The sequence below is a fragment of the Alligator mississippiensis genome, chromosome 3 (assembly GCF_030867095.1).
Source record: "Alligator mississippiensis isolate rAllMis1 chromosome 3, rAllMis1, whole genome shotgun sequence".
Taxonomy (NCBI): Eukaryota; Metazoa; Chordata; order Crocodylia; family Alligatoridae; genus Alligator; species Alligator mississippiensis.
In genome coordinates, this window is record NC_081826.1 from 231125072 (window position 1) to 231152169 (window position 27098).

Genomic DNA, 27098 nt, shown 5'->3' on the forward strand with positions numbered 1-27098 from the left:
GGACCAGATGCAGCCTCTAGCTGCTTAAAATGTGCTCTGAAGAACAACTCTTCTACTTCATAATTCTGAAAAGAAAAAAAACTAAACAAAGAAAAATCCAGATTTTCAGCATGGGCCTGTACAGTATGTACCACAAAGTGTCATTTAAAAATATCACTTAGAATCAGTTTTCCTAACTAGTTACCTACTTGTTAACCTGTACTGATGGGTCTGTATCTTGCCATGACTCTACACCAGGAAACCCTAGCATCTGCACAGAGTATTTCAGTGGAGCTTTCAACATTGGTCCTCCTGCAAAGAGCTTATTGCAAGATCAATCAAGGCTGTATACAGTTAAGTAGTCTAAAAGTTTCCCAAAGTCCAATCTTAAATTTCTTGTTAGAGATTTATTTTACCAACCCAGCAATTCAGTTTATACATGATCTTGCATTGTATTTCATAAACATGCACAGTATTTTCATAACCCAATTATGAAATAGGATGTTGGAAAACTTGTAAGAAGTATGAATGTACATATTTAGTCTTGCAGTCGGAACTGTTTCACTTAGTCTCTTTTCCTATATATTTTTCGTTGATTCATTTTACTGACAAATCTGAATAGTTTAAAAGTGATTTTTTTTTTCAACTAGAGCCAAAACTGGAAGTTTTGACAGGATGGAGAACCAAACTGTTTAATAAGTGCTTTCAGAATGGTGGGATATAAAATATTGCATCTTAATAAAGTTAGTATATAAACATATAGAATAACTGTGATATAATGCATAAAATTTATGATTATACAAAAAGCTGTATGATACATTAGAAAAGTTAAGATAAACATTTTATAGTGAATTTATGTTATGCATATATATCAAATTCTATTCAGCAAAATTAGCCATTTGGTCAATGTGAAAATGCATTAGTAAAACATTCAAAGTATTGTGTGGCAATATGCTGTCTGCCTCCTTGATAGCTATGTCAAAATTAACATGCATATGGTAAAGACATGAGATTAAAATCTATAGAGAAAATGTGCAAAAGGCACAAAGTTAGATGCCTAGCTGACATTAAATATTTGACAATCCCTCCTTATAATTCTTAATATTTCAAATTGTTGTTAGGAAAACCTTTTGCTTCTCCCCCCTCCCTTGTTCCCCTCCAGAGTCTTTTTGGATATGTTTAAAGTCTAAAGTTTCCAGGCCAGTAGCCAAACAGATATATGCTGAAAATGTCTGAGCAGCTTTAGTCTCTTTTTCTAATTGGTAAGCTTGAGCTCTGCTGGGTGTTCAGAAAGATGCACAGATTTTGAACTGACAGCTGGAATGGAAATGGTGCTCATGGTTTTAGATAACTTCATTAAATAGAAGAAGAAATTCCAAGAATAATCTGCAAACAGAATAGGCAGGATTTCTCTGTGGGACAGAAAGCTTGAAAACAGCATCTGATGATGTGCACATGCAAATTCACAGAGAGACTGTTTGGGCACTTTGCATTTATACAGCTCCTTTCAGATGAGGATCTCAAAGTAATTTCTTTGAAGATGTTCAAACATTTAACTAATTCAGTTCCTGCAGATCCTGGGGAAGTAGGTGTTGATATATATTAGCATCATTCTTATGTATGGGGAAACTGAGGCGGAGAGAGGTTAAGTACTTGACCAATGCCAAACAAACATGTCACTGGAAGACCTGGGAATAGTATCAAGAGTCCTCTCATTCCTCTGTTCTCACCAGAAGAAAATGTTCACAAATGTAATTAAATGTTTAGCCAGATCTACCTGTAATCAGTTTTTTTTCTGTACTCTTCCACAAAATTGCCCTCTGGAAAAAAAATCCTCATATACAATACACACAGGAACTGTTGCAAACAGGTTAATGTATCTAAGAAGGGGAAAGAAGGAATATCCTTTAGTCATAAAATCACCTGGAAAAGAAGGCTCTTATCTAGCTCATGAATATTTGTCTACGCTTGAATCAAATGATGAATACGCTTCTCTGTAAAGACATGAATGATTCTCTCTAACATTATTATGTATGTCTTTGGTACTACTCATCTTGTATGAAAATTATGTTCAAGATATTGCTCTGTAGCACGCTGACAGGCTACAATATCAGGAATTACAGTAGAATAGGGAGGATTTATAACTATTAACCATTCTGTACATTTATTAATTTTCAAAACTTGGAGTTGAAGTTGTTTGCTAAACAACAGTCTTGTCCCCAGAAAGAGACTTAAAAAAATATTTAAAAAATCCTGATGCTAGAAACTCTGAATGAGACACATCAACATATACAAAGGCCTCACTTTTAAGGTACTTGTATTCTTCTTCGAACAGAACAAAAAAGATATTTTACACAGATGGTTAACTAAATCCCTTTTACTGGGTTAAATTCAGTAGGCTTCTACTGAAATAAAAATGTGAAGGAAAAAAAGAATTAAAAAAAGTACACACCAAAAAAAAAGTAATCTTTGTAGTGGGTCAGTAGTCTGTATAACTTTTGCCTCCACTCCTTGCATTTTTATCCACAAATGAAAATCTTGTAGTTAATCCTTTCCCCCCCTGAAGTAATTCACTTTAGCAGGATCAGAAATGGGATGTAGTTTTTTACTTCTAAAATAAGCACAGACACCCCTGAATCCTATGTGTAACTTGAAGTTTTAAGTTGGACTGTGCAACTATTTTATATATCTCAAATGATATTTATTTCAAATAAACAAAAACAAATTAGTTTAATAGGTCTACTTGAACGAATAAGGCAGAGAATTTGGCTCAATATGTAATCTATATCTGTTTAAATGAGCAGCTATTACTGTTGATTAATGGCTAAAAGCTATTGAAATACTGTGCACTTTTAAAGTAAAGTCAATGAAAAGAAACGTATTTCTCTGTGGATTTCTCACTTTTATTAAAAAGGAAAACCCATTATACTAGTACATCTAAAGCTACTATTTGGTTAAGTACTTTAAATTTTTTTAAGGTACCTGAACAGTTAACCTAATGTTCAACATCTGTACACTATAACCAAGGGAGTCAAAACTACGTAATTACGAAAACATATACTATATAATTTGTATTTAAACATTTATTAACATTATTAAAGTAGGGATAAAGAGTATCTATGGAAGCCAGTTGGAAAGCAATTTAGTTTTTCTGCTGACATGTTTTAAAATTATAAATATCTTATTCAAACAATTTAAGTGATGTTAATGCTGAATAAATCACTTGCTAACAATGCTTATGGTCCCACTAAATGCCTTCCAAAGCCAGAGGTGTTTGCTGGAATGAAGAAGCAGTTTATAACTTTGACATCAATAATTGCTTAATTATGTAACCACAAAAGGGGACATTGGACTGTGGGATGACATATTTTTGGATGTTGGATATTCGATGTGCCAATATGAGTTGCTAGTGTTGTGACATCCGCAAAGTTCAATAGACTTTCTGCTCACCAAAGAACAATCTTTATACTTGCTGAATTATTTGTTAATTTTTATTTCAGGTCCAAAGTACTTGTGTCTCTGTAGTGTCTATAAACTAATAAAATGCAGCCACCTACAGCTTGTTAAATAAAACAGGGGAGACAATACCATGTCTTCCTGCTATAGCCAATATTCTCACTTGAATATTTACAGACAGTATTCATTTAACTCATTTTCTAGTGTTCTTCGTCTCTTTTTTCCCCTGTGTTTCTCACAGGGAACCAGGTATGCAGGACTGAACTCCAGCAGGATCATATTGTATGACTGAATATCTATTGAAAACTGGTTTAACTAAAAATTAGCTTTTTGCTACAATACTTCTAACAAGAAATGAAGACAGGAAAAAAGAAACCAACCACTTTTTCTTCTTTCCCTGTAGTCCAAGTTAGGGAGATGTTCTGAAAAAAAAAGTCTGCTATGGTAAGTTTTCCTTGCAATGCAGTGATTTGTTGACTATCTTATAAAGAACGTGAAAAATTTACAGAGGCCAAAAACAATGACCAAAAGTCAGAAAATCAGAAATAATATTTTTTGTATTTAAAACGTAAGTGAAATCTTTGCCTTTTGGTAGACTTTACATCTGGGATCTCTGACATTTTTTTTTCTATTAAGAATGTTCTATAGTTCTCAACTTTTTTTGTATCAGGACCCATTTGTAAACATTGATGGCCAGCCCCAACCTAGTACCTTTCACTCCCCATCCCCGCAGTATGTGGGGCAGGGTGGGGTGTGTGGGGGCAATGGGGGGCGGTGGGACACCTGCAAGGACAAAGCCACGGCTTCCCACGTTTTTCTCCTTTAAAGGACAATGCGTTTTAAAGGTTTGTTTGCAACCCTTTTGTATATTCTTGCAACCCACTTTTGGGTTGCGGCCCATGGGTTGAGAAACACGGCTCTATGGGATGCAATATATGAAACAAGACTGAAGGAAACCATTTCGGGAGAGAATTACCAGTAGATAAATCCTGAAATCCTGAATAAGGAACCATTATTTAGTTAAGCCTATCTAAACAAAAGCTGGGGCTTTTGGGTGTTTCTTTTTGGTTTTGTGTATTATGATTTCCTGGATTGTAACCTAAAAGTCTCTCTCTCTTTTTTTTTTTTTTTTAAGGATGGGGAGGGGGGTGGGAACTGAGTTTCCATTCACAGCATCGGAGAGGATATTTATATGTCATGTAGAACAGTGGTTCTCAACATTTTTTTTTGGACTGGAACCCATTTGTAAACATGGATGGCCAGTTCCCATCCAGTACCACTCACTACGGACATGCTGCCACCCATCCCCAGGCTTCGACCCCCCAGTGCATGGGGCACGGGCGGCACCCAGCAGCCCCTTGGCAGCTGGAGCTCTGCCACCCTTCAAGGGAAAAGTCACTTTCCCCCATTTTTTTCTCCTTTCAAGGAGAATCCGTTTTAAAAATCTGCAGACCCATTTTTAAAGTTTGTTCACCCCCTTGTAATCTGTTCTTGCAACCCACTTTTGGGTTGCAGTCTACTGGTTGAGAAACACCACCGTAGAAAATATCAATCAAAACACACTGGAATAAAAAAATCAAATCAAATCAAATCAAAGCATGAGGTTTGTGCGCAGCTGAGGGATTTCTACTTCCTTATACTGAAACCCCGGAGGTCAAACATCCACTGGGTTTCTGAACCGTTTGTGTGTGTCGAGGTGGAGTTTGGAGCAGGCAGGGGGCCCTCACGACTACACAAGTTTGCTCTTGGTCTTGTGGAGAAATACCCAAGCGAAGTGTGGCGCGATCATCGGCCACTGGAGGGAGTCTGGGCGCTTTCAAACAGCTTAAAATCGCAGGGAAAACCTGAGAGAGGCTGAGGGAGGGAGAGGAGCACGACGCCGATGGGGCCTGGAGCGGCGGCACACACACCGGGGTGGGCAGCCCGGTCCGGAGCAGTATTGTGCTGAGGCCCCGGGCACGATGCGGGAGGAGCCTCACTCAGTGCGGTGCCACCCGCAGGCAGGATCTGCGCGAGCTCTTCCAGGGGCTGCTGCGAGCTCGGGCGCGGGCACCAAAGCCCCTCGCAGCATCGCCCCGGGGCGGCTCCCCACCTCCAGGCCCGGGGCCATCTGCCCGCAGGGTGGGGCCGCCTGAAGCAATAATCCTCGCGCGCCTCTTCACCCCTGTCTGCAGCAGCCGAGGGGTCGGGAGCGCCTCCTCTGCCGCATTAAGCCCCAGCTCTGCAGGCTCTAGCCTTTTTCTGCTTGCTCATCTCCCAGCGAGCCGGGCGCGCCCTTGGGAGAAGCCACGGCCCAGGACTAACTACACCGAAGCGCCCTCTCGGCCCGCACGTGCGCCGTGGGGCTGCTCCAGGCTCTCAGACATGGGCGTACCGGCACGTCGCGGGGCGGGAGACGGGCACACCTGAGCGGAGAGGGAACTCGTGCGCGTGTTTTTTTCCCGCGGTACAAGCGCGCAGGGGGCGCGGCTGCGCTTGGCACAGCGGAACGACGCCCCGGACCGCAGGCAGCGCCGCCGCTCACCTTGCCCCTCCACTCGGCGTTTTGGCGCGGGGGGGCGGGGCGAGCGTGGAGGACACGCCCCCGTCTGGCGCACCGAGCCAATGGCGTGGGAGCCTAGGGGGGAGAAACCGGCCGTGGGGAGCGAGCCGTGAACAAACTGTGCGCTGCGCCCTCGCTAGACCCTCCCCCCTCCCAAGTAAATTGCGACCGACCCCCCCCCAACCCGTGCCGGGCAGGAGGGGCGCGACTGCTTCCAGATTTGTATTATTATTTCTATTCCCCCTCCCCCGCAACGAGCCATTTTTTTTCTTTCTTTTTGCAAAACCCGCCTCGTGCTCTCCCTCCCTCTGTCCCCGCCCGCCGCCGGCAACTTCATCGATCCGGCTCTGGAGGGGAAGCCGGCGGGGAAGGGTGTGTTCCCGGCCGCCCCCTCCTTCGCCTCCTCCTCCTCTCTGATGTAGCGCCTGCTTCTCCCCTCCCTCTTCTCGCCAACTGTTTCCTCCTCCTCCTGCCTCACAACTTGCTGCTCCGGGCACCGGGCGCAGGGGGAGGAGGAGGAGGCTGCGGCTCGGCTCCGACCTGCCGCGCCCGCCCAGCCGAGTAGCAGCGCCGCGACCTGCCGGGGAGCCGCCGCCGCCTCGGGGGAGCCGCCTGCAGCCCGGGCCGGGGGCGCGGAGCCAAACTTAGGGACTGGGGGCCGGGCTGTGCGGAGCAGCCGCAGGAGGAGCGGTGCGGAGCGGTGCATGCCTCCCCGCCAGCTCCGCGCGGGACTCGCGGTGGATGCGCCGCTCGGCTGCCGCCTGCCCCTGCCGGGCTGAGGCCGCTCCGTGAGGGACGTTGCGGGGGGCGGCCCTGCTCCGAGCTCCTTTCCCCGCCCGCCTCGCTCGGTGCTCGCCGCCGCCGCCGCCTGTCCGCGCCGCTGGCGGGGAGCGATGCTGCACGTGGAGATGTTGACGCTGGTGCTCCTGGTGCTGTGGATGTGCGTGTTCAGCCAGGACGCCGGCTCCAAGGCGGTGGCCGACCGCTACGCCGTTTACTGGAACAGCACCAACCCCAGGTGAGGGGCGCCGGGCCCGGCTGCCACGTGGGGCGCAGCCTGGCATGGGGAGGAGGCCCTCCAGGAGTAACCCAGTAACGTGCTGCCGGGCTGGGCTGAGCGGCGGTCGGGGGTGCTGTGGGAAGCCGAGACGCGGGCTTGGGAAAGTTTGTGGAGCCGTGGGGAGCCCTGAGGGCTCTTAATTGGGGTGCGCTTATCCCAAGCCCTTGGCAAGGGGGGTGTGTGTGTGGGGGGAGGGCGGTCTCCCTGGAGTACCAGACGGTCACACTTCTATAGAGCAACTGGAGCCCCTCAAGACTTTTAGTCAGTGTTTCCCAACCTTTTCCAGCCCAAGGCACGCTTGCATCAATAAAAATGGTGGGAAGCACTACATGCATTTCTCAGCCGTAGCTGGAGCCCCTGAAGAGCCCACGCGGGCGTGTGGACATGCACATGCTGCCACGCCAGCCCATATAAGCGCGCGCGTCATTTGGTCTCCTAAATCTTTGCAAATGCATCTCGCTGCTCCTTAGCTGGAGATGGTCGGTTGCCTCACCAGGAGGGCGGTAACGCACTGGAGCGGGCTGCCTGGAGACGTGGTGGCATCTCCATCCTCGGAGGCTTCGAAGACCCCGGTAGACAAAGCCTTGGCTGGGGTGATGTTTTGAGCAGGGGGTTGGACCAGATGACCTCCTGAGGTCCCTTCCAACCCTCGTTTTCTAGGATTCTATTTAGATGGAGCTGGGCACCAGTGAAATGCTGTCTAGTGCTGCAGAATGAAAGCCCCGAATTGTTCCAGTGTGTTGCAGTCTAGATTATAGTGAACTGGGGGGGGGGGGGGGGGGAGTGAGAGGAATGACTTGGCTATAGGAAGGTTTCACGAGAGAGAGAGAGAGAAAAGAAGAAGAAAAACACTCTGGATTGAGATTGTAGGAGTGCTTAGAGCTGGCTTCCTGGCAGCCACATGTGGCAGCTGTTCAGTGTCAGGGCTTTAGAGAGAGTTAAAGCAGCAGCTTTTTCCACTGCTGTCCAGCTCCTGCCTCTCTCTCTCTCTCTGCTTGCCTGGGGTAAGGATGCAATCAGCCATCTCTGCAAGCTGGTTAAGTCACATTAACTGGGTAAAGAAGCCACCAACTTCTGAAGCTCCAGTACCTGTCAGATATGTCCTGAGCTAAGGTTTACCATGGGCAGCTTCTCTGGCTCAAGCTGCCACAGCAAATTCAGGTGCAATAGTCACAATCCACCATACATCTGGTGGGCTTAGAACTGTGTTTCTAAACATAGGTAGCATAGCAGCATGATTGACACGCGTATTAGTAGGCACCAAAAGAAAAGGCAGAGGAACTGTTTTGATACGAAGGCTACCTTTTATTTATAAGTGGTGTTGACAAGATAAATAGAACCTGCCTAAATTTTCCATCTGGTTTCCCAAACCTTCCTCAGCTTTCTTTGTTCCCTTTGTACTTTTTTCTGGACAGTGTAGCTGTAGATGAAAGATAAGATTTTTTTTTTCTCTCTCAAACTTTCTTTTCATAATGTTAAATGAACCTTCTTTGAAATAGGAGGCTTTATTTAGGTTCTAACAGCATTTCTGGTATTTCCCTTCTATTTCAGTATTGTAAAATTTCAATCCCATTCCAAATGGTATCCATGTGTTTGGGTAAAAAGTCACCCAGGGAGTTGTATTTTTGCCTTGTTAATGTAGATGTGAGCAGATTTCTCCCCCCCAACCCTGTCATCTAGTCTAAGTAAATTTGAGGACATTTTATCTTAAGTTATCTCTGTTTTATGCTTCTGATACTGCTGTTTGGTTTGAGATTAGCACATTGATTTTTGTCACAGGTCATGTTTTTTAATAGATCTGCGTTGCCTGCAGAAAAGTGTTCTACTCTGTATTCAGAGTGGCTTCAAAATAGGTGATGCCAAAGTTAACAGGCAGAATTTTCAAGTGCCCTGAGTTTGCTAGTCAGTTTAGTACTTTAATGTAATGCTTGTGGTGACAGCTCTTGAGTTAAGCTGACATACAAGAAGAATGGCATAGAAAAGAATGATTAATCCGTATTTTTTTTTTTTTAAGTTGCGATGAGTAACAATACTTTTAAAGCTGCCTCTGCTTTTCATTATTCCGTAAATCTACAGTGATTTATTTATTTTGTATTGCTCAGGATAGAATTAAGAGAGGCTGCATCTCTCATGGCACTTTAAATCTAAATTAAAAAGTTCATGACTTTTTTAAATCTCATGTCTTCTCAAAATAAAATGAAAGACAACAGCTGAAAACAGCAAAATCACTTAAGAAACAAAACCTGGACAGACAGTATTCACTCATTTCTCTGTGAAGAGAGAAAAATGTTAAATGGACTCTGTATGACCAAATGATTTACACATGTTGCCAGTAGGCTTCATCCTCTGCCTTGTCACCCCCCCCCCCACCAAACTAAGTCTAAGATTTTAAAATTCATATTTTCGCCTATGATTTGGCATTGTGCATGCATTGTGAACAGGCTAAAGTACTTGAAGGTATATATAATATGTAATGTATCAATAAGTTAAATATATGTATATTTAAAGGACTTGTAAAGGTTTTATGGAATTCAGTAGTATTTTACTATTATAAATGAAAGCCTTTTGAATGTTAAACTGGTCGATGCCAAATTAAAAAGAAAACTTTGCTTTATTAGTCTTCCAAAGAGTTAATCACAAAATTATTTGTAAGCCATTCTCTTCTTTAAAAAAATGCTCCCTTTTCACTGTCTTAAAATAAGATGGGCACTCTCATTTGGGAAGTTAGCTGTTCAGGTGTGTCACGTCTATCTGAGAGTTAAAAAATGCCATGTAGTATATAAAATAGCAAAGTTTTTCAATGTTCTTCTCTCCTGTTTTATAGAGTAGTACCAATTAAAAATCCAGATTTTATTCATACCTTTCCAAGTTAAATGATCTGAATTTTAATAACAGGGAAACATCTGCTTGGCTAGATGTAAAAGGATGGGGAAAAATTGCTTTGTATTTTGAAATTATTCTGTCAGTGTCAGTTCAGAAGGTGTAAGTCAACCTGGTTGTCAACATTTTTTTAAATTGGTCAGTTGTGAAATAGTAAGGACTTGTCAGCAGTTTATCTTTCTACATCAGAGGATTGACTGCATTTTGTTATGAATAACATGGATATATAACATGCTAATAACAAATAATATCAAATAGATTGGAAAAAAATTTGAATTGGAAGGCAAAATGATATTGTAATTATTTGAAGTCTAATGCAGCTATTGTGCTTTAGCTTACTTTTCTATTTGTCCAAACTAGAGATAATTAATTTGTTCAGTTAAAAACTTAAAGTTTTCAAGGTGGAAGAAAAATAAATGATTGAATCGTTTTCTAACATTAAATTTCTTCAAAACTTTTGAAGGAAGAATTCTTAAGAGGTTTTACATGTACAGTACTTTGAAAAAAATCAATTTTCGCCAAATTCTATCATCTTCCCAACTAAACAGTTTATAGACATGGAGGTAATTTCTTTTGTTATTTAAAGTCACATTAAGAAGCTGATGAGTGATTTAAATGGAATCTTGCTTCCAGTATGAAGAATATTTCCTTAAATAAAGCACCATGAGCATATTAGAAAAGCTTATATTAACTTTTTTTGAATAGATGCCAAAGTTCTGCTGGAATCATTAACCATGTCTTCTGTAATGGTTATTGATAGTATCTGCAAGTAATATCATGAAGTAATTTATCTTTAAAGAGCTAGTATATACTTTGAGAAAAATAGTTAAAAGCATCATTGTGCTTTCTTTCTAGTGTATGCATTTAATAAACTCAATATATTAATAATAATTACTACAGTACGCCGATTCCAAACAAAAGCTTTTTTATTTTAAGAATTAGGCTTTCTAAGACGTGCAAAATAGGGTTTGTTTGAATCTCATTAGTTTGTTGATTATTTTAAAGCAGGTATTCTCAGAATGTATCTATACATTCTTTTATACCTGCACTTAGTGTTGTTAAAGTGGCACAAAATCTGACTACCAACTACACCTGTGATTACGTATCTACACTTCACAGTAGAGCAAGACAGAGGTAGTATTGTTGTCATAGCCATATTTAATGTAGTGGTAGCTTTATTCTGCTGAATGAATTTTCAATGTAGGCATTTCATTGATTGTCAGCACACTAGTAATCATAATTCACTCATTAATACCTCTTAGTAGGGCTTGATTCTGCAGTCACTTACTAGCATGCATGGTATTTGCTACTGAATAGTCAGACTGAAGTTAAACTGGACTACTGGTCATAGTTGTGTTTGCAGATTGTGTTTCAAAACTACAGTTTTTACTGACATGTCTATAGTTATTTCAAGAGTTCTAGATTATGTAGGGTTTATATATTGATTCTAGTTTGCCTTCCTTTGCGCTCCCCTACACACAGTCAAGTCTTTTGTTACTAATCAAAGGGAGCATACCTTACTTTTCTTAGGGAAATAATTCTGGTGAAGTCGATAATATTTTCATCAGAATGTTAAAGGAGTTTGGCTTTTACTTACTTATAAAAAACATTCTAAACATATTGATGAGTTACTCGTGTGTGTGTGTGTGTGTGTGTGTGTGCGTGTATGTATATGTGTGTATATAGTGTGCGTGCACGCATGCTCATGCAAGTGGATTTATTGGTAGAGACCATGAATAAAATGGAGTCATTTATTAGTAATTAGAGAATGAAATAGAATAAAAATCATTTTATTTTCTGACTGTACAACACTCATAGCTTTGATAGATGCTTTAATTTGAATCATCAGTATTGGAGTGCTTATTAGAATGGCTGCTTGAAGGCTAAAATATAGAAGATTCCATGTTCCTGAACTTACCGGACGTGGACCAGAATTTCAGTTTAGTTGTCTGAAATAAGTTAGCTGAAAATAGAGTTAGGTATTTAGACCCCAATTCAGGAACGAGTTTGTGGTCATATATGCCTGTACTGAGGTCATTAAGTCCCTGCGTAGGCATCTGGATTTAAGCACACAGTTAACTTTAAGCGTGCATACATGCATATGTTTTCCTACATCAGGACCTTGACTGATTTTTTTCAGATGTTCTGAGTGCTTACGGCTTCCACTGGCTCCCTGCGCTGTCGGAGATGTTAAGCGCCATGTCATTACGTATTTGGATTTGAAAATTTGTGTGTGTTGATTGTAAAACCTTGAGTCAAGTGGATTATTTGTTTTTAAAATCCTTAAACAATTCTGTTTGTGTGCGTGTAAAAAAAAAAAAAAAAAAAAATGCGGGGGGAGGAAATTATGGGATGGAAAGAACGGTGTCATATATGTTACTTTTTTCTGAGTAGTTTGCATCAGTGACAGGAATGGTGTGCAGGAGAGCAAAAGTGTTTGCCTTGTTTCTCATGTTCCAGATTTGTGTTAACTCATTACCATCCTCTTGATGTTTAAGTATGAGAAGTATTCATTCTTTCATTTTGGATACAGTATGTGTTGTATTTGCAGGTTTAGTTTTATAGGTACAACAACTCGCATCTGAGATGCAAAGATAGTATGTTTCCTGTGATTAAAAGTGCAGCAGTAGAGCCCCCAATATATCATTACCCTGTCGCTCATTACACCTGACTTAAGCAATTTTAATAGGTTACTGTAAACCCTTGCGACTAACAGAATACTTTGTTTATTTAAAATGGATTTTTGGATTAGTTGAGTTATTTCTTTACAAACCTGAACTATACAGTGAACAATAGGTTTTTAAGGCCTTCACCTTTGGAGGAAGGGTGCCTAGTTAAGAGGTAGATTACTCTCCTGAAACACTTCCCATTTAATTTTTTGCAATTGTCCATAGTAAAGGCACTTCATTGCATTCTGCCCACTGTTTGAGAGGCATAGATAAAGATGAACCTTCCTTTTTCTCCCCTGTTGCTATGAACCCAGCAATCTACCAGCTTCATGCTGGGCTGAGAAAATGAATGAATACAATTAGTCCTTCAGGAGTCCTGGCTTTTGCAGAGTTTGGGAGAGGCATACGTACACATACATATACATAGACATACAGAGAAGTGGGTCATTAAAAAGAGGGAGAAGGAGAAAAGGGGGCATAAATAAAACCAAAAAAAGCTTTGAAATAGTAGAGTATTTTGAAGCTAAACTAATGAAGTCGTCTGAACTCAGAAGATGAACAGTTTGTGGTGCAAACTGCTTCCCAGATCTCTTCCTTTAATAAAAATCCAATTTCTTGTTTGATTAAATATAAAAAACGTTAGTAGAGTATGTATTTTGATTCTTAACTGTCCCCTAAAACTCATTCTTGCATAGCTACCTCAGGACTCCCAGCCTTTGTGTGGGGGGGGGGGTGTGCATGCACGGATGCGTGCATGCATGCACATGTATGTAAAAATGTTAAATGAAATGGGTAAACCTTACAGGCCTCGGTTTTTAAAAAAAAACAAGTCACTGGGCAATCTCAGCACTTGTCAAAATGTTCTGTTGCTGCCTCTTTTAAAAATGGTCCTACATTAGGCACCGTGCTGTACTGCTGAAATATTAGGCTTCAGTTAAAAAAGCTCATAAAGAGGGATGGTTGTGGGGATTTCATGATGTAATAAAGAAATAGATAACCTTGGAGAAAATATGAGGGTGGAAACAACCTTTCTAGCAGTCTTGAGTGAGTACGCTGTAAGTCCTCATCAGTTAGCAATATATGTCTTTTTGTTTGGTTGGCAGTTTAAGTTTTTTTGTTTTTTTGTTTTTGTTTTTTTTTAATAAAAGCAAGAAAAAACTTCATAACATTAAAATGGAGGAAAGCTCAAGACTTTTTTTTCTTCTCATTACCCAACTCTTTAATAGTGAGCATTGTTTCAAAGACAAATGTCTTTGGTCTCATGATTAATCTAATCTTCCAGTATTTCTGAATAGTGTATTTAATATTGAAAAGAGAGGGTCCTGCTAAGGTTTTTTGAGCTTTTGCTTAAAAATGTAGTCACTCGGCAGCACACCAGCATAATGCAATGGACATGTCTCATTTAAAATAAACAGACATATTATTGAAACTGCTTTCTAGTAATATTACAATTATTGTGAGTAATCCCTACTGTAAGGTACTTCAGCATAGCTGAATATAAAATAGAAACCTTCACATCTTGGAACTCTTTCTGGCATTTTTGCTTTCTCTTCTTTCATTGTATTCTCTACAGGATAGGTTATAGTTGATTCCATGTAAAGCTGTAGGTAGTATTCTGTAGTGTGCACACGTGTGTGCGTGAGTGTGTAGCTGATGCCCTTTAAAGGGCCCTATCATAGATTGCTATATAGTTAACTTAGATACCCATATTTACACGGTTCAAAATTATAAGGAAAGCATGTATATTAAAAGCAAGCATTTGAGAGTGAAAAAAGATAGTATGCTGTTTTACAATGATTATGAGATTGGATTTCCAATGTCTCAGTTTTCAATAAAATAAAAACATACCTTTTATATTTTTTAAAGGAACATTTTTGAGTAATAGACCGTTGACAAAAACCAGTGTGTCAGATGCTTTTTTTTATTTTGCACGTGGGAAAAAAAAAATGAGATTGACTGATGTTTTGTTTTGTTTTTTTCAAACGATGCAGAATATAAGGAAATGTTTGTAAATTACCTATGTTTTAGGTTAATTACCTTGTTCTAGGTAAATGTTTGTAAATTACCTATGTTCTGGTATGCTAGAGTTTTACCATGATTTCTCCATTCCCAACCTGCTTTTATATGGAGAACCACTAAAAGGCAATCCACTGAGAGATCATCTAACAGCTGATATCCAAGAGTCCTGGTCAGTGACAGAGGATGCTTGAGTTGCTGATACCAGGTTTTTATAGTAAATCCTTTGTGTCAAAATTTTTTTATTTGAAAAACCTCAAGATTATAATACCTCTTCTGTCATTTCTGTTGTGATCTGTTGGGAGAGCTATCTGTGTTGACATATGGTGGTAGACAAAAGCATTCAATCTGGTGAAATCTGTAAATGTGTTATTTATAATACCAGTTTGTTTTTACTTTTAAAACATTTTATTTCCATTATTAATTCAATATATGTTTAGTAGGAATGTATTCAGCAAGCTTAAAAACACTTTCTTTTTATTGCTAGGTTGTTTGGCTCATTCTTTAAGTTGCATCAGGCTCTTTCTGAAGAGCCATTTTAGTTGACAGGAAGTTACTCTGCTTTAATACTAGTAGTGAAATGAGGATGGGGAAGGACAAAAACATTTTAAATTTGATTTGGTAAGGTAAAAACTGGCATGTCAGAGGCAAGGCATTTCTGCTTTGACTCCTTTAAGGTTAGTAAAACATTTTTCGGGTCAACTTTTATAGTAAATATTTGACCTGAGTCGTTTTTTAGAACTGACATACTATTGTATCATATATGCACAATTTACACTCATTATGCAATAGTTAATCTTCACTTTGAACATATTCTCTATATTTGTCCCCTCTTTTTTTTCTGCTTGATGAACACCAGCCAACAGGGGAAATATTCCTGTTTTTACAATCTATTCATGTTGTGCTTGGTTATTCTTCAATAACAAACAAACACCATAGCACTTCTCTAGTGGGTAATGCTGGAGCGGTTTTTGTGGGTTCAAAAGTACTATGCCATGTATTCTTATTCTTTGCTATGAAGAAGTGTCTTGCCGGAGATACTTGTCCTCTAGAAGCACTTTATATGATCTCTTTTGAAACTATTAAAGCATATAATAATTTTTAATTACATACATTGTTATAATTCATGGTTTTGTTTAATTTTTTTTCAATTTGCATATTATTTTGTTTCAAATATAACTTGCCTGCTGAGTGTATTCTTTTGATACAAGGGTTTTCAACTTCAAAGTGAAATTCAATACATACTAAATAACTTAATAAAATAAGAGCAAAACAGTTCTGTTTATCAAAAGTACCCAGCTTTTATAAGTTCCATAACCGAAAATGTGTTTGTGAAAATAATTTTTAAAAACTTTGCATGATTTTAGGTATCCACTGACATAGTGATAATCTTGGTGGCATGGTAGTCAGTCCGCTGGATTAGACTGATTACCGATTAACCAACAGTCCCAGTTCTAGGGTGGTAACTACCTTGCCAGATACCATGTTGCTTTCCTCTGTTATTAAAATGTCGACAGAGAAAGTAAAAAAGTTATGTAGATGACCTCTGTTTAGATTGACCCGGGAGAAATTTAATAGAAACATCGCTTACATTTGTGTTCATGTTTACTATGTTAAATGTGTTCTATTTAGAATGCAGAAAAGAAAAGAGTTGGAGTCTTACTGAGATGCTACATTCCTTAACTGATCGATAAAGAACTTTAAGCCAATGATGCGGAAATATTATTTTTCAAATTAATTACATGAACTAAACATGGAAAACTACTTTTATGTTGTTTTCATACTGTTCCAAGCATTTGAAGTTTCTTTTTTAAAGCAGTTCTGTAAGTTATTAGTGTTTGTCAAACCTGTAATTGCAGCTAGTAGTACACTGCTTGTTCAAAACTACAACAGGAAGAGAAAGTAAACGAAAAGCATTTTTTCCCATGACAACAGCACCTTGTAGTTCTTTGAATTAACTCAGTTGGTGAGTTAGTGAGGTTGGATAATGCAGGGATGTATTAGATGTTTGTCAAGGCCTATAGTTTTATTGGTTTCAGCAACTTTTCTTTGAACCATATTGTTAAGTTGTTGACGAGCAAATAGTTGAAATATTTTTATTGTTCTTCTGTGTAAAGAATAGTACGCATGTTCATATAGATAGAACACTTTTTCTTGCATATTTAGCAGGTAGGAGTGAACAAAGTAGGACCTATCAATCCTATTCTTTCCTATTGTTTCAGGAAAGAAGGAAATAGACGCTGGAATTTGGAAGTATTGACCTTCTGACATGCACACACAGCATGGTCATTGCACTGGTGCACACAGTGCCTTAAGCCACCATAATGGTAAACTGCATTTTTGAAGTTACTGATATGAGAGCCAGCTGGATGGGGGATGGAGACTCCACCACTGACTCTGCAGCTATTTGCAAGTTTCCATTTTAGTGTCAGACAGCTTCACTTTTAAATTCCAAAATGTACCATTTAGGAATAATGTTGCTTTGTTCATTTTAGCCAGGGACTTGTGAGGGCTACATAGACTTGCTACCATTTGGTCCAGAATTCTGCGGTCATTCTTCATAGAGATCCGCTTCACAGAGTAATTTCATTCATCTGGTGGTGGGGGAGGGATGAAAAACCGTGAAGAGAGGTTCAAATATAGCATTCTTCTTCAAGGAAAATGTTCATCTACATTATTTAGACACTAGAGCTTTTTAAAAGATGAAGGCAGAGCTTTGGAGCAAGAAGTTAAAAGCTGATTCAGAACCCTGCCTTCAGACGATCTCCTGGATAATGCCTCCATGCATAGTGCAGAAAGATCTAATATTTTATGTGCTGCAGCATCCCTTTTTTCCATTTGTATTTGTTTACTGTTATTGCTTCAGTACACTTTTACATCTTTTTATAGTTCTCATGGGGCTTAGTTTATTAAAAATTAGTGATCCATCACTAAGAGGGGTACAGTGCAAATAGTGGTGCTCCCAATAGAGGCTTTTGTGCCAAACTAGAGGAAATAATAAGGATACGAAAGCTGCCAAAAAGCGTGTCTCCCAATTGCTAATTAATCAGGCGAAAAAGTACCTCACTGACGGAACCAGAGAGGCTGTCACAGTTGACACTGGGACAATTTATTGCAAATGCTGAATAAAGGTATTTAAAAGAAATGTAAAGAGATATGATGTTTCTTTGGCTGCTACCACAGTCACTGTGTAACTTTTTGTAAAGCCAGTTTCAAACTGTAAATATACGCTTAAGTTGGTAGGAATTATTTTTTGTTGATGACTGACAATTGGTTGAGCTTTTTGAAAGAACGTGCACTACTTTTGAACTAACAAAAGCTATTTCAGCATCCCCTCAAAATTTTAATGTGGTACTTAGCTGAGGCTGGATGGAGTAAATAGTAATAGTGGAAATTATAATGAACAGCTTAAAAAAAAAACTATTTAAGCAGCCCACATTTTCAGTAATTTAGACTGTGGAGTATAGTAGGAAATTTTTTTTTTCTGTGACTATCTGGTATCCAGAGCTGCCAATCACTTCTGGCACAGCTCCCATCATAGTTGCTGTGCCCATAATTAAACGCCTGTCATTAGTGTATTTTTCCATAATATTTACAATGGAAAAAGCGAGGGGTCCTTGCAGAGCTATGGCTGTCAGGGGAACAATAAAAACTAATTACACACTAGGCTGTCACCATTGTCAGCTCTGCTTTTGGGGGGGAAAGAACATGGAAAGTGTGTGCCTAATAAGTTTATATATATAAAATTGTGTGTGTGTACACACATGTACATACATACACACATGATGGGAAACACAATTGCAATGAAGTGATATTTACTTAGAAGTTTATTATTCCTGCCTTGAAAAAAAAACAAAAACTTGTTTCTGGTGTGTATCTGTGTTTTAGGATCAGGTCCAAATAATTATTCAATTATTTTTTTTTCAGAATTGGATCCTTGTTGTTTGAAGGGCTGGGATGAAAGTGGGTCTTGGAGTTGTTTGGATTCAACAGAATTACCTCAAGAACTTACTAATTTTGTGCTGCTACACTTGTTTAGGAAAGAAGGATATGGAATAGGCATACACTGTGATGGATAGTGGACACCATATATGATATAGACCAGTTTAGTAAATACTACTTGCGTTGACTAAAGTCAGAATTTTAAAATGGTAGTACGGCAAATAATTGAATAGAGTAATATGACAAATAAGAAAGCGGACAACGTACTGTATCATTTCATCAGATACTTATTCTCGTCTGGCTGGATCTTGTGAATGCTTACATGTTTGAAAGAGGTTGCATAGTTTTCTATGACAAATAATTAGAATGAGAAGTGGGTTCTTACATCTGTAGTATAGTTTTAATTCTCTTTGCAATATAAACTGTAATAGATTTAGATGACTTAATCATCCTTTGTTTATTTCCTAGAATGGTGAGCAGAGGATCTTGCCTTGTGAGTGTAACTATAATTAAGGCTCTTGGAGGAATAAGGCTGCAGATTTTAAAGATGCAAATAATTTAATGCGTTATCAACTCTTTGATTACTTTGTTGAATTTAGGTGGACTGGAATGTCTCTAGTGGTGTGCAATTTAATGGAATAACATAGAAGAAATTTAAAATTGCAGGAAATTGTGGGGGGAGTAGTTTTACTTGAAGAAAATTGGTGAAATAAGGCACCTTTACCTGAAACTACTCCATAGTAAAAAAGCTCCAGTCCTGCAACTAAGTCTGACACTGAACATGTTTCATGATGGGGTCTCTATATGGGTGACAAGGCCTGTGCTACTGGATCGGGTTGCAGAATCAGAATTCCAGTAATGTTTTCATATGAATTTATAGCAATTCTGTCTTAAAGTAGTAAATATATATTTGATTAATGTGTGTATAATCTTTGGCTTTGAGGTGAATTTCTATAAATTGGTTAAGAATTATACCACAGGTTTCTAGTGCCTGTATTATGATCAATTCGCTGATGTTTTAAAAGAATCTACACAGATTTATTGAAAAGTTAATTTCTGAAGCTCTCTCCAAACAAATGATATTAAAATGCCAGGAACACTTCTTGCATAGAACGTCTATCTATTTGTAGCATGTTTAATAGCACCATTCTCATTTAAAACCATGAAGTATGAATCGGAGTCTATTAACAGCTGGCCCAAAGGTGGTATTGCAAATACTTTCTTTGTCTGCACTACCAAAAGCGCTGTTGATTAAGTGAACATTTTTTACACAGAGAATCTTGATAAAAGAAATGAAACTGACTGAAACAATAAAAAGTATGGTGTTAAATACTGGTAATGTAATATAGGTGAAATGAGATCCATAGCAGATATTAACTGGCAGAAGGGGTTAAGAGAAGGACAACAACCAGAGAAATAGTAATGCTGGTTTCTCCACCGTTTCTATATTATATCTACTTAATACCTTAAACTCATCAGCGAACCCTGTCAAAAGAAGTGTGAAATATACAAAAGTTACTTGTCAAGAATGGTTATGGTGAGAATCTCTAGAAGTTGTTTGGCGTCCAGAGTATGTTTGTTTGTTTTTTAAAAATAACTTTGTGATTTACAGTGTTTCCTCTATATTCCTTTCAGACCCTGTCACTGTATTAACTCCTCTTTATAGTTTACTGTAAAATGGAATCTCAGTATTTCATTTTTTCATATAAGTCCTCTTGATTTACTGCTGATAAAATGGCCTTTTTTAAGAACCAAACATTTGGAAGAGTTTTATAAACGCTTTATTTTAGGTGTAGGCCTTGGAGCCAATATTATTTTATTGATCAAAGCATGTTTGCCTGTAGACTACAATGTAACTTCTCTGGGTAAACCGGACTGTTACTTGTCAGTGACATTGAGACAGTACCCAATTAGGACTTTTATGTTTCTTTGATCTAATACAGAAAGGAGAAAAGACTGCATTTATTTTGTGTACGTGTTTTGTTTCCTGTAAAGCAGGTATTCAAGATGTCTGTGTGTATGTGTGTGGTTAGAATCATTATTAGGTAGGTTTAACTCTGTCTTTTGTAGATTTGATATGAAAGAAACATGCATAGAGCTAAGCCCTCATGATAAATTCCTATAAATTCCAAACCTTATCCAAAATGACTAGCGGCAAGGCTAATTTTTGGAGGGTCTCAAGTCTTAGTACACTAAGAATGAGGTGAGGCACATTAGTACCTGAAAATGGAGGTACCTCTATTTAAGTTATTTAGATTCAAAATGGAATTTATAGCTAGTAAATATGCTAGGGTGTTGTATCTTTTGTTCTAGGTACTATGAACGATATTACACTTAAATGTGTCGACATATCTCCCTATTTAGAATCCTCCTTTTCTCCCCAAACTAGAGTCAGCATATCTTAAGAGGTCCTATTTCTCCTTTATCTCCATGTACTAGAATATGATGTTTTTGTATTTGTTAGAGTCAAATCTGGCAAAAAAGCAGGAGGAAAACTTTCTACTAATTCAACCGGTAGCCGAGAGGCATGGAATATCGAGAGTCATGGGGATAAAGTTATAAATAAAATCCTTACTGCAGCACTTAGGGTGTCATTCCATATATAATTATTTGTGAGTAAATCATCAGTGTTTTAATACTTTTATAGGCTAAAGTAATCTTCACTAAAAGGTAAAAGTATGACTGGATCAAATACTGGCAGATATATTAACCAGATACTACTACAGGCCATGTGTACACAGCTCTCACTTGAGTTTCAAGACTGACAGTTTTTTCCAAGCTCAAACCTTAATAGAAGAGAATGAAATACAGAGAGAATAACAATGTTGAACTAAGTAAATTTAAGTAGTGTTAGTAGTGACGAAGTACTTAAAAACATAGCTAATGCTGTCTAGAGAGATGTAATGTGTATTACTTGTTTACATAATATTTCAGTTTTATTAAGCCCACTTCATTTTCACATTCTCTTGCTATTTACTGCACATTTTGGCCTCTTTTAAAACTTCTTATTACTTTGGAATTTTTTTTGAACTACAATAACTGTTTTTTCTTTTTAAAGCAACTATGTAACATTCTTAAACTGTTATTTAAATTTAGGCAAAGGAGAGTACTGTATGGAAAGAGAAGAAGAAAAACTTGTCATGAATAAGTTTCTGGATAAATCACCCCAGGTTTCTTTCTTTAAGAACCGTGAAAGCTCGTAGTTCTGTTCCTTTTGGACTCCATGTTGGTAAAGCAGTTAGCTTGCAGCCTCTTTCCTTCACTCAGGAATCTTATCTTTGTCATAGACATGCTTGTCTTATTTTGTAATCTGATTGCACTAATCCTTTCTAGATACTGTTTTGTGCTTATAAGCATTTCCATTTACCTGTAAAATGAAAAAAGGAAAGGAGCTTAGAATCCTGTTATCCATCAAATTAAAAAAAACCCCAAAAAACAGACAAATTCTAAGCACAGAAAAAACAACGAAGAAACTCAATAAATACACGTCCCATCTTACATAAAACAAAGTGAAACAAAAAATATGAACTGCTGTTGCATGCCCTTTAACCCTTGGGCTATCATAAACTATAAGTCGAAAAACATCCTAACACATCTGAAGTTTAAGCTGTAATTTTTCCTGTTCTTAACTGTAGTTTGTCAGGTACTTTTATTCAAAACAGTAAAAGTAAAAAATGGAAAAGGTATATTTGAACAAATAGTTACCAGTTATCAGTTCTGAATGGGTAAATGGATAGTTGGGGTAAATAGAATCAGGATACTTCTAGCATCACCTGACCCACCCAAATCTTTCTGTTAGCTGTCTTACACACATTTCCTTTTATCCTATTTTTTATTTGGTATTCATTTTAATTATTGGCATTCCTCATTGAGAAATATCAAAGAATAACTTTAATGTCAAATACTACAAACATAAATCCCTATGTTGCTTCGATGAGATGGAAAATACTTAATTTAAAGCTGAAAATTGGGAACTACACATCTTTTGTAAATGCAATACAAGTCACTGCATTTTGTGCTCTGTGTGTGTAAATTAAGCTATGAATATCATTGTGAAAAAATATAAACTCCTTTTCCATTTTCCATTGTTTTCTTTTTGCAAATTTCAGGATTATTTTTTATTTAGCTTTTCAAAACATCAACAAAGAATGTGTTCACCCTGGCTCAAGAAGGATACATTCATGTAATCTGTTTCTTAGTCGTGCTGTATGTTAGGTAATACAAAAAGAGGAGCAAGGGCTTTAAATAGTTGACAAGGTCAGTGTCCTCCCTTGTGTAGTTCACCAGGGGCACTTTAAGTGGATGGAAGTACTGTAGCTGTCTGATATGTGATTTTCAAACTTGCCTAATCAGCTTTAGGGGAAAGATGAATTTCCTAATTATAAATCGCTAATTATGCTTGAAACCTAAATTGTTGCATTGTTCAGGTTCTGCTTCCTCACTGTCTCACTTCCCTTTCCCCCCCCCTCTTTTTCTCCTTTTGTTCCTTCTCTCACCATGAGTATATCCATGAAAAAGTGGTTTTGGTTGTAATCTATTTACCTCCTCATTTTTTCCCTGTTAAAATAAAATCCGGCAGCCTCTCAGGGTTCCCCACTGGTAAGTTCCGCTTGGAAGGAGCTGTAAAACAGTGGCTCCAAACTGCAGTAAATATTGACTGGGTCTCTGAGCTGAGCCCTTCTCAAAGCCTGCTCTGATGACTTGAAAGGCTCCTATTGTTCTTCCTTAGTCAGCACTCCATAGCCAAGACTAAAGTATGCATGTGTTAGAAAAAGAAGAAAGGCAGTAGGGGAAATTAAACAGGGAACACAGCTGAACTCCTAACTGCTCAATGTAGAGGAAAGGGAAACCTACAACAAAAAGGGCAAGAGCTTAGGCTGGGTTACAGAAAACTTTGCAGAAGTAGAGTGCCAAATATTGGCTGCCCTCTCTCTGTGAGATAAGTGAGATGCATGTTGGCTTGGCAATATGCAGATAGAACTGGGAAAGGTGCTAAATGAAATCCTGAAGCCAGTCCCCACTTCCAGTTTGTGGTGAATGCCCATGATGATGTTAAAGATTTCCAAATACTTTCTGGAATGACTGGTTAACGAGTTTGGGTTCTTGGCCAGCAATCTTTCTGGTATCAAATCTTCCCCACCTTCACCCCTGTCAGCAGTGCTCTTCTCCCCTGTTTTTTGCATTTCAAGTCCCTTCTAGTTAGAATCCTTGTTTTCTGTAAGTCCATTCGCAGCATCTGACAAAATAGGCTGTCACCTACGCAAGCTTATGCCTTTCACCTCGTCTCTAAGGTGCCACCCTGCCCTGCCTTTTTCTTGACTTCAGACTAACACCACTAACTAACTACTTCTGACCTCTCTTACTAAATGAGGTTTTAAGAATTGTGGCATTGTGTGGCCTGTTTTTGAGCATGTAACCACTGCTATACTGTTCCATGTAGCTTTTGTCCTATGCAGGAAGATAGATGAGGAGGAAAGGATGTAGTTTAGTTGTGGCATACCATTATTAAATCATCTGGGAGTATTATTTGGCAATATAACATACAGCGTAGGACATCATTCTTTGAGCATTTTGGTGTATTTTGGAGGATTGCTGTCAAGCCCTTCCCAAACTGGTTCTTCCCAGTCTCTCCACTGTAGCAACTGGCAAGAGCCCATGCCTCTCCTTCCCACTTACCTTAGGAGATGTTGAAACCAGGTTTAGAAGTGGACTTACCAGAGAATTAAACCCCACTTTGGCATGAGGGAGGACAATAATGGTACCATTACCCTTTTTCTTTTTGCTAGTAAGATCAGGCTTGCTGCCTATGCATTCAAGATTGCGGGGAGAGCAGTGCCCAAATGTTATCCATCTCCTTATCAAACATATTGGAATACTTTGTGTATGAAGCAGTGTGTAAAAACATTGTTTTATTTCTCTCCTGGAGAGTAGTAGGATTCAGTTTACTGTGTTGGTCCTTTACTTATGAAGGGATGATGTGTGACATCACCTTGCGGCACTAAACTGAGCTTGTGTTCTTTGCTTGTCATCTACAGAACTATGGTAAGTGGAATCCTAGTCTTTCTAAAGGGGGAATGTGTTAAGGGGGGCAGGAATATCATTATGTCTAAAGATTTTAAAGTGCTGAATGATGTGCAGTCACAAGTTAAGAACATAAGCAGAGTTGGTTGTAAGTGGCAGAAAAAATACTTTTTTCAAGGGGTTGGAATACACGGTTTTAGATAAGTATGATATCAAGTTGCATGATGAAAATCTAATACCATATCGGTCCTTAAGTTTTTGTGGGTTGAACAGATATAGTTGAGGCATTGGTAGAACTGAGACAAAGCAGGCAGGTTTGTGTTTTCTTCCACAATAGATATAAACTTTTTCCTTTAAACCAATTATCTAAAACACAACAAGTTTATATTTTGTTTGGTGCCACACTCCAGCCATTGTATTGTTACTGTCCGGGAACCTAAACTAGCTGGGAAGTACGTTTTGGTGAAAACCACTGCACTGTATATGTTGATTTAAAAATTCTTTGTAAGGATGTTTACTTTTAATATGCCTCAAATGCAAAATGAGTGTCAATAAATACAGTACAAGGAAACCAAATAACTGGGTTGAGTCCAGACCAGTTTCCTTCTTCCATATCACTCGGTTTATATTCTTATACTCTTTGCTTAATACAACGAATTCAGTGTTATATTCAATATTTTACATTCAGAAAAGGCAGGATATTCAGTTATTTTTTCCACAACAATTAGACCTCAGCTCTCTTGGACATACTGTAGGTAATACTCTCTTTTTGCCATATAATAAGAATGTACTGGGTAACTGTTTTTCTTAATGTGCGATATGCAGTACAGCCCCTGTGAAATCCATAATTTACAATGTCCTGTCTTGTGTAAGTAAAATATCAAGCATAATTTTCCCATTAGAGTTGTAAAGAATAGTTGGTGACTTTTTATTTTGGCATTTTTTTATTAAGATTACAGTGATTTTGATGTACTTATTTCAAACTGCGCATCTCCATGTCATCATGCAGCCAAATAAATCTTTCTAGTGACATATGGAATCAGTGAAATGAATACATCTTTATTTCATTGTGCAGATACTTGTTCCACAGTTTATATGTATATTCACCCATGTTCATGTCTGAATAACTATTCCTGGAGTCATGGGAAGTTTTGACATTAATTTTAGTGGGAAAAGGGTCAGGATCTGTGCACATTATGCTCCCAGAGCAGTTAACTGGGTGTATCTGTATGAGCAGGATTATGCAGTCATATGAGAAAAGAACACATCATACTAGACATGCATAATATTTTGTTTCACTTGTTTGTCACTGTATTTTTCATCTTCTTAGCAAAGAACCTATTTCTTGCTGAATGCTACTTGATTTCCAAGTTTGAATATTCAAAATCAAATCATTTTTATTTGACTCTTTTCTTTCTTCATTTAAAAACAGAATACTTTTAAGTGACAGCATCTTTCTGAGACATGAATAATGGGGGAAAGAAAAAAGGATCCAGTGAAATTTAAGCAAGTTATTACTCCTTGTTTCTTCCTTTCCTCTACCTTTTAAAAACAACTAGAAGGATCACAGTCCTATAGGATTAAATGTCAGTGTAAAGAGTGGCTTTCTCAGAAAGTTTTGTAAGGGTCTGAAGAATACTGGAAATCTTTCTAGTTGAATTGTGTTTGTGTCATTTATTTTTTTGCTACACTTGTATTCCTTCCAGTTTTCCATTTTTAAGCAGACACACGTTCGGAAAATGGATGTTAGTTGCACTGTATTCCCTGTTTCCTTTGATTTCTACTCTAGCCCCTTAAACCTGTAAATGCATTTGAATACATTTAATTTTATTTAATCTTAAATTAGTACTGCTGTCACAAGTTGCCATAGAATTTTAGATGCAATGAGTTTTAAACAAAAATACTATTTTTTTTTTCTTAGCAGTTGCCAAAATGTTATATATTTTCTTACTTTCTTAATAGTTTTTATAATGGGTATGTTGTTTCCCAGAGTTGAATGATTTACCATAAATTCTGAAGAATTTTACATGGCTCTTTAGTAAGAGCTATATAATAAGAACTTTAAAGATGGAGAAGCCAAAATGAATGGGATTGATCAAAGATTAAAAAATAAAATAAAAAAGATAAGAAAAAATGTTTGTTTCTAATTTTTTATAGCGTGAGAGTTGTAAAAGGAACAAAATAAAATAACCTGAACACTTATTAAACACATCTACATGAATATTCCGGTAATGTATGCAGGGCCAGGTTGCAGCAATTTTGAGTTGCATAGTCTAATACACCTGTTAAACATCTATACATACTTCACATTGAACTAGACCTACTTAAGGAAAAAGAGGGGGAAAAAAACCCTCATTTTTTTTACTGACCTCAAAACCCATTTCAGCATTAGTGATTTCCAATTCAGATTCATCTTAATCAGTTTTCTGGTTGATTGGAACTGATTCAACACATTTCCTGTGGCAGTGTGGGTTTTCAATGAACTGATCGAAATCACAGAGCATGATGAAGAACTGTTCTCCTCAAGGTTAGG

At 38.3% G+C, this 27098-nt stretch overlaps 1 protein-coding gene across 2 annotated transcripts in view; it reads left to right on the plus strand.

Annotated features, from left to right (window-relative positions):
• Positions 1 to 6139: 6139 nt before the first annotated feature.
• EFNA5 (ephrin A5) overlaps positions 6140 to 27098 on the plus strand; it is a 253388-nt gene continuing 232429 nt past the window's right edge. The window contains exon 1 of one of the 2 annotated variants that reach the window (XM_059724958.1): positions 6140 to 6995. In XM_059724958.1, the coding sequence (XP_059580941.1) occupies positions 6871 to 6995 (125 nt within the window). In that variant the 5' untranslated portion in view covers positions 6140 to 6870. The remainder of the gene's footprint in view (positions 6996 to 27098) is intronic. The other variant, XM_006264133.4, reaches the window with a different exon arrangement.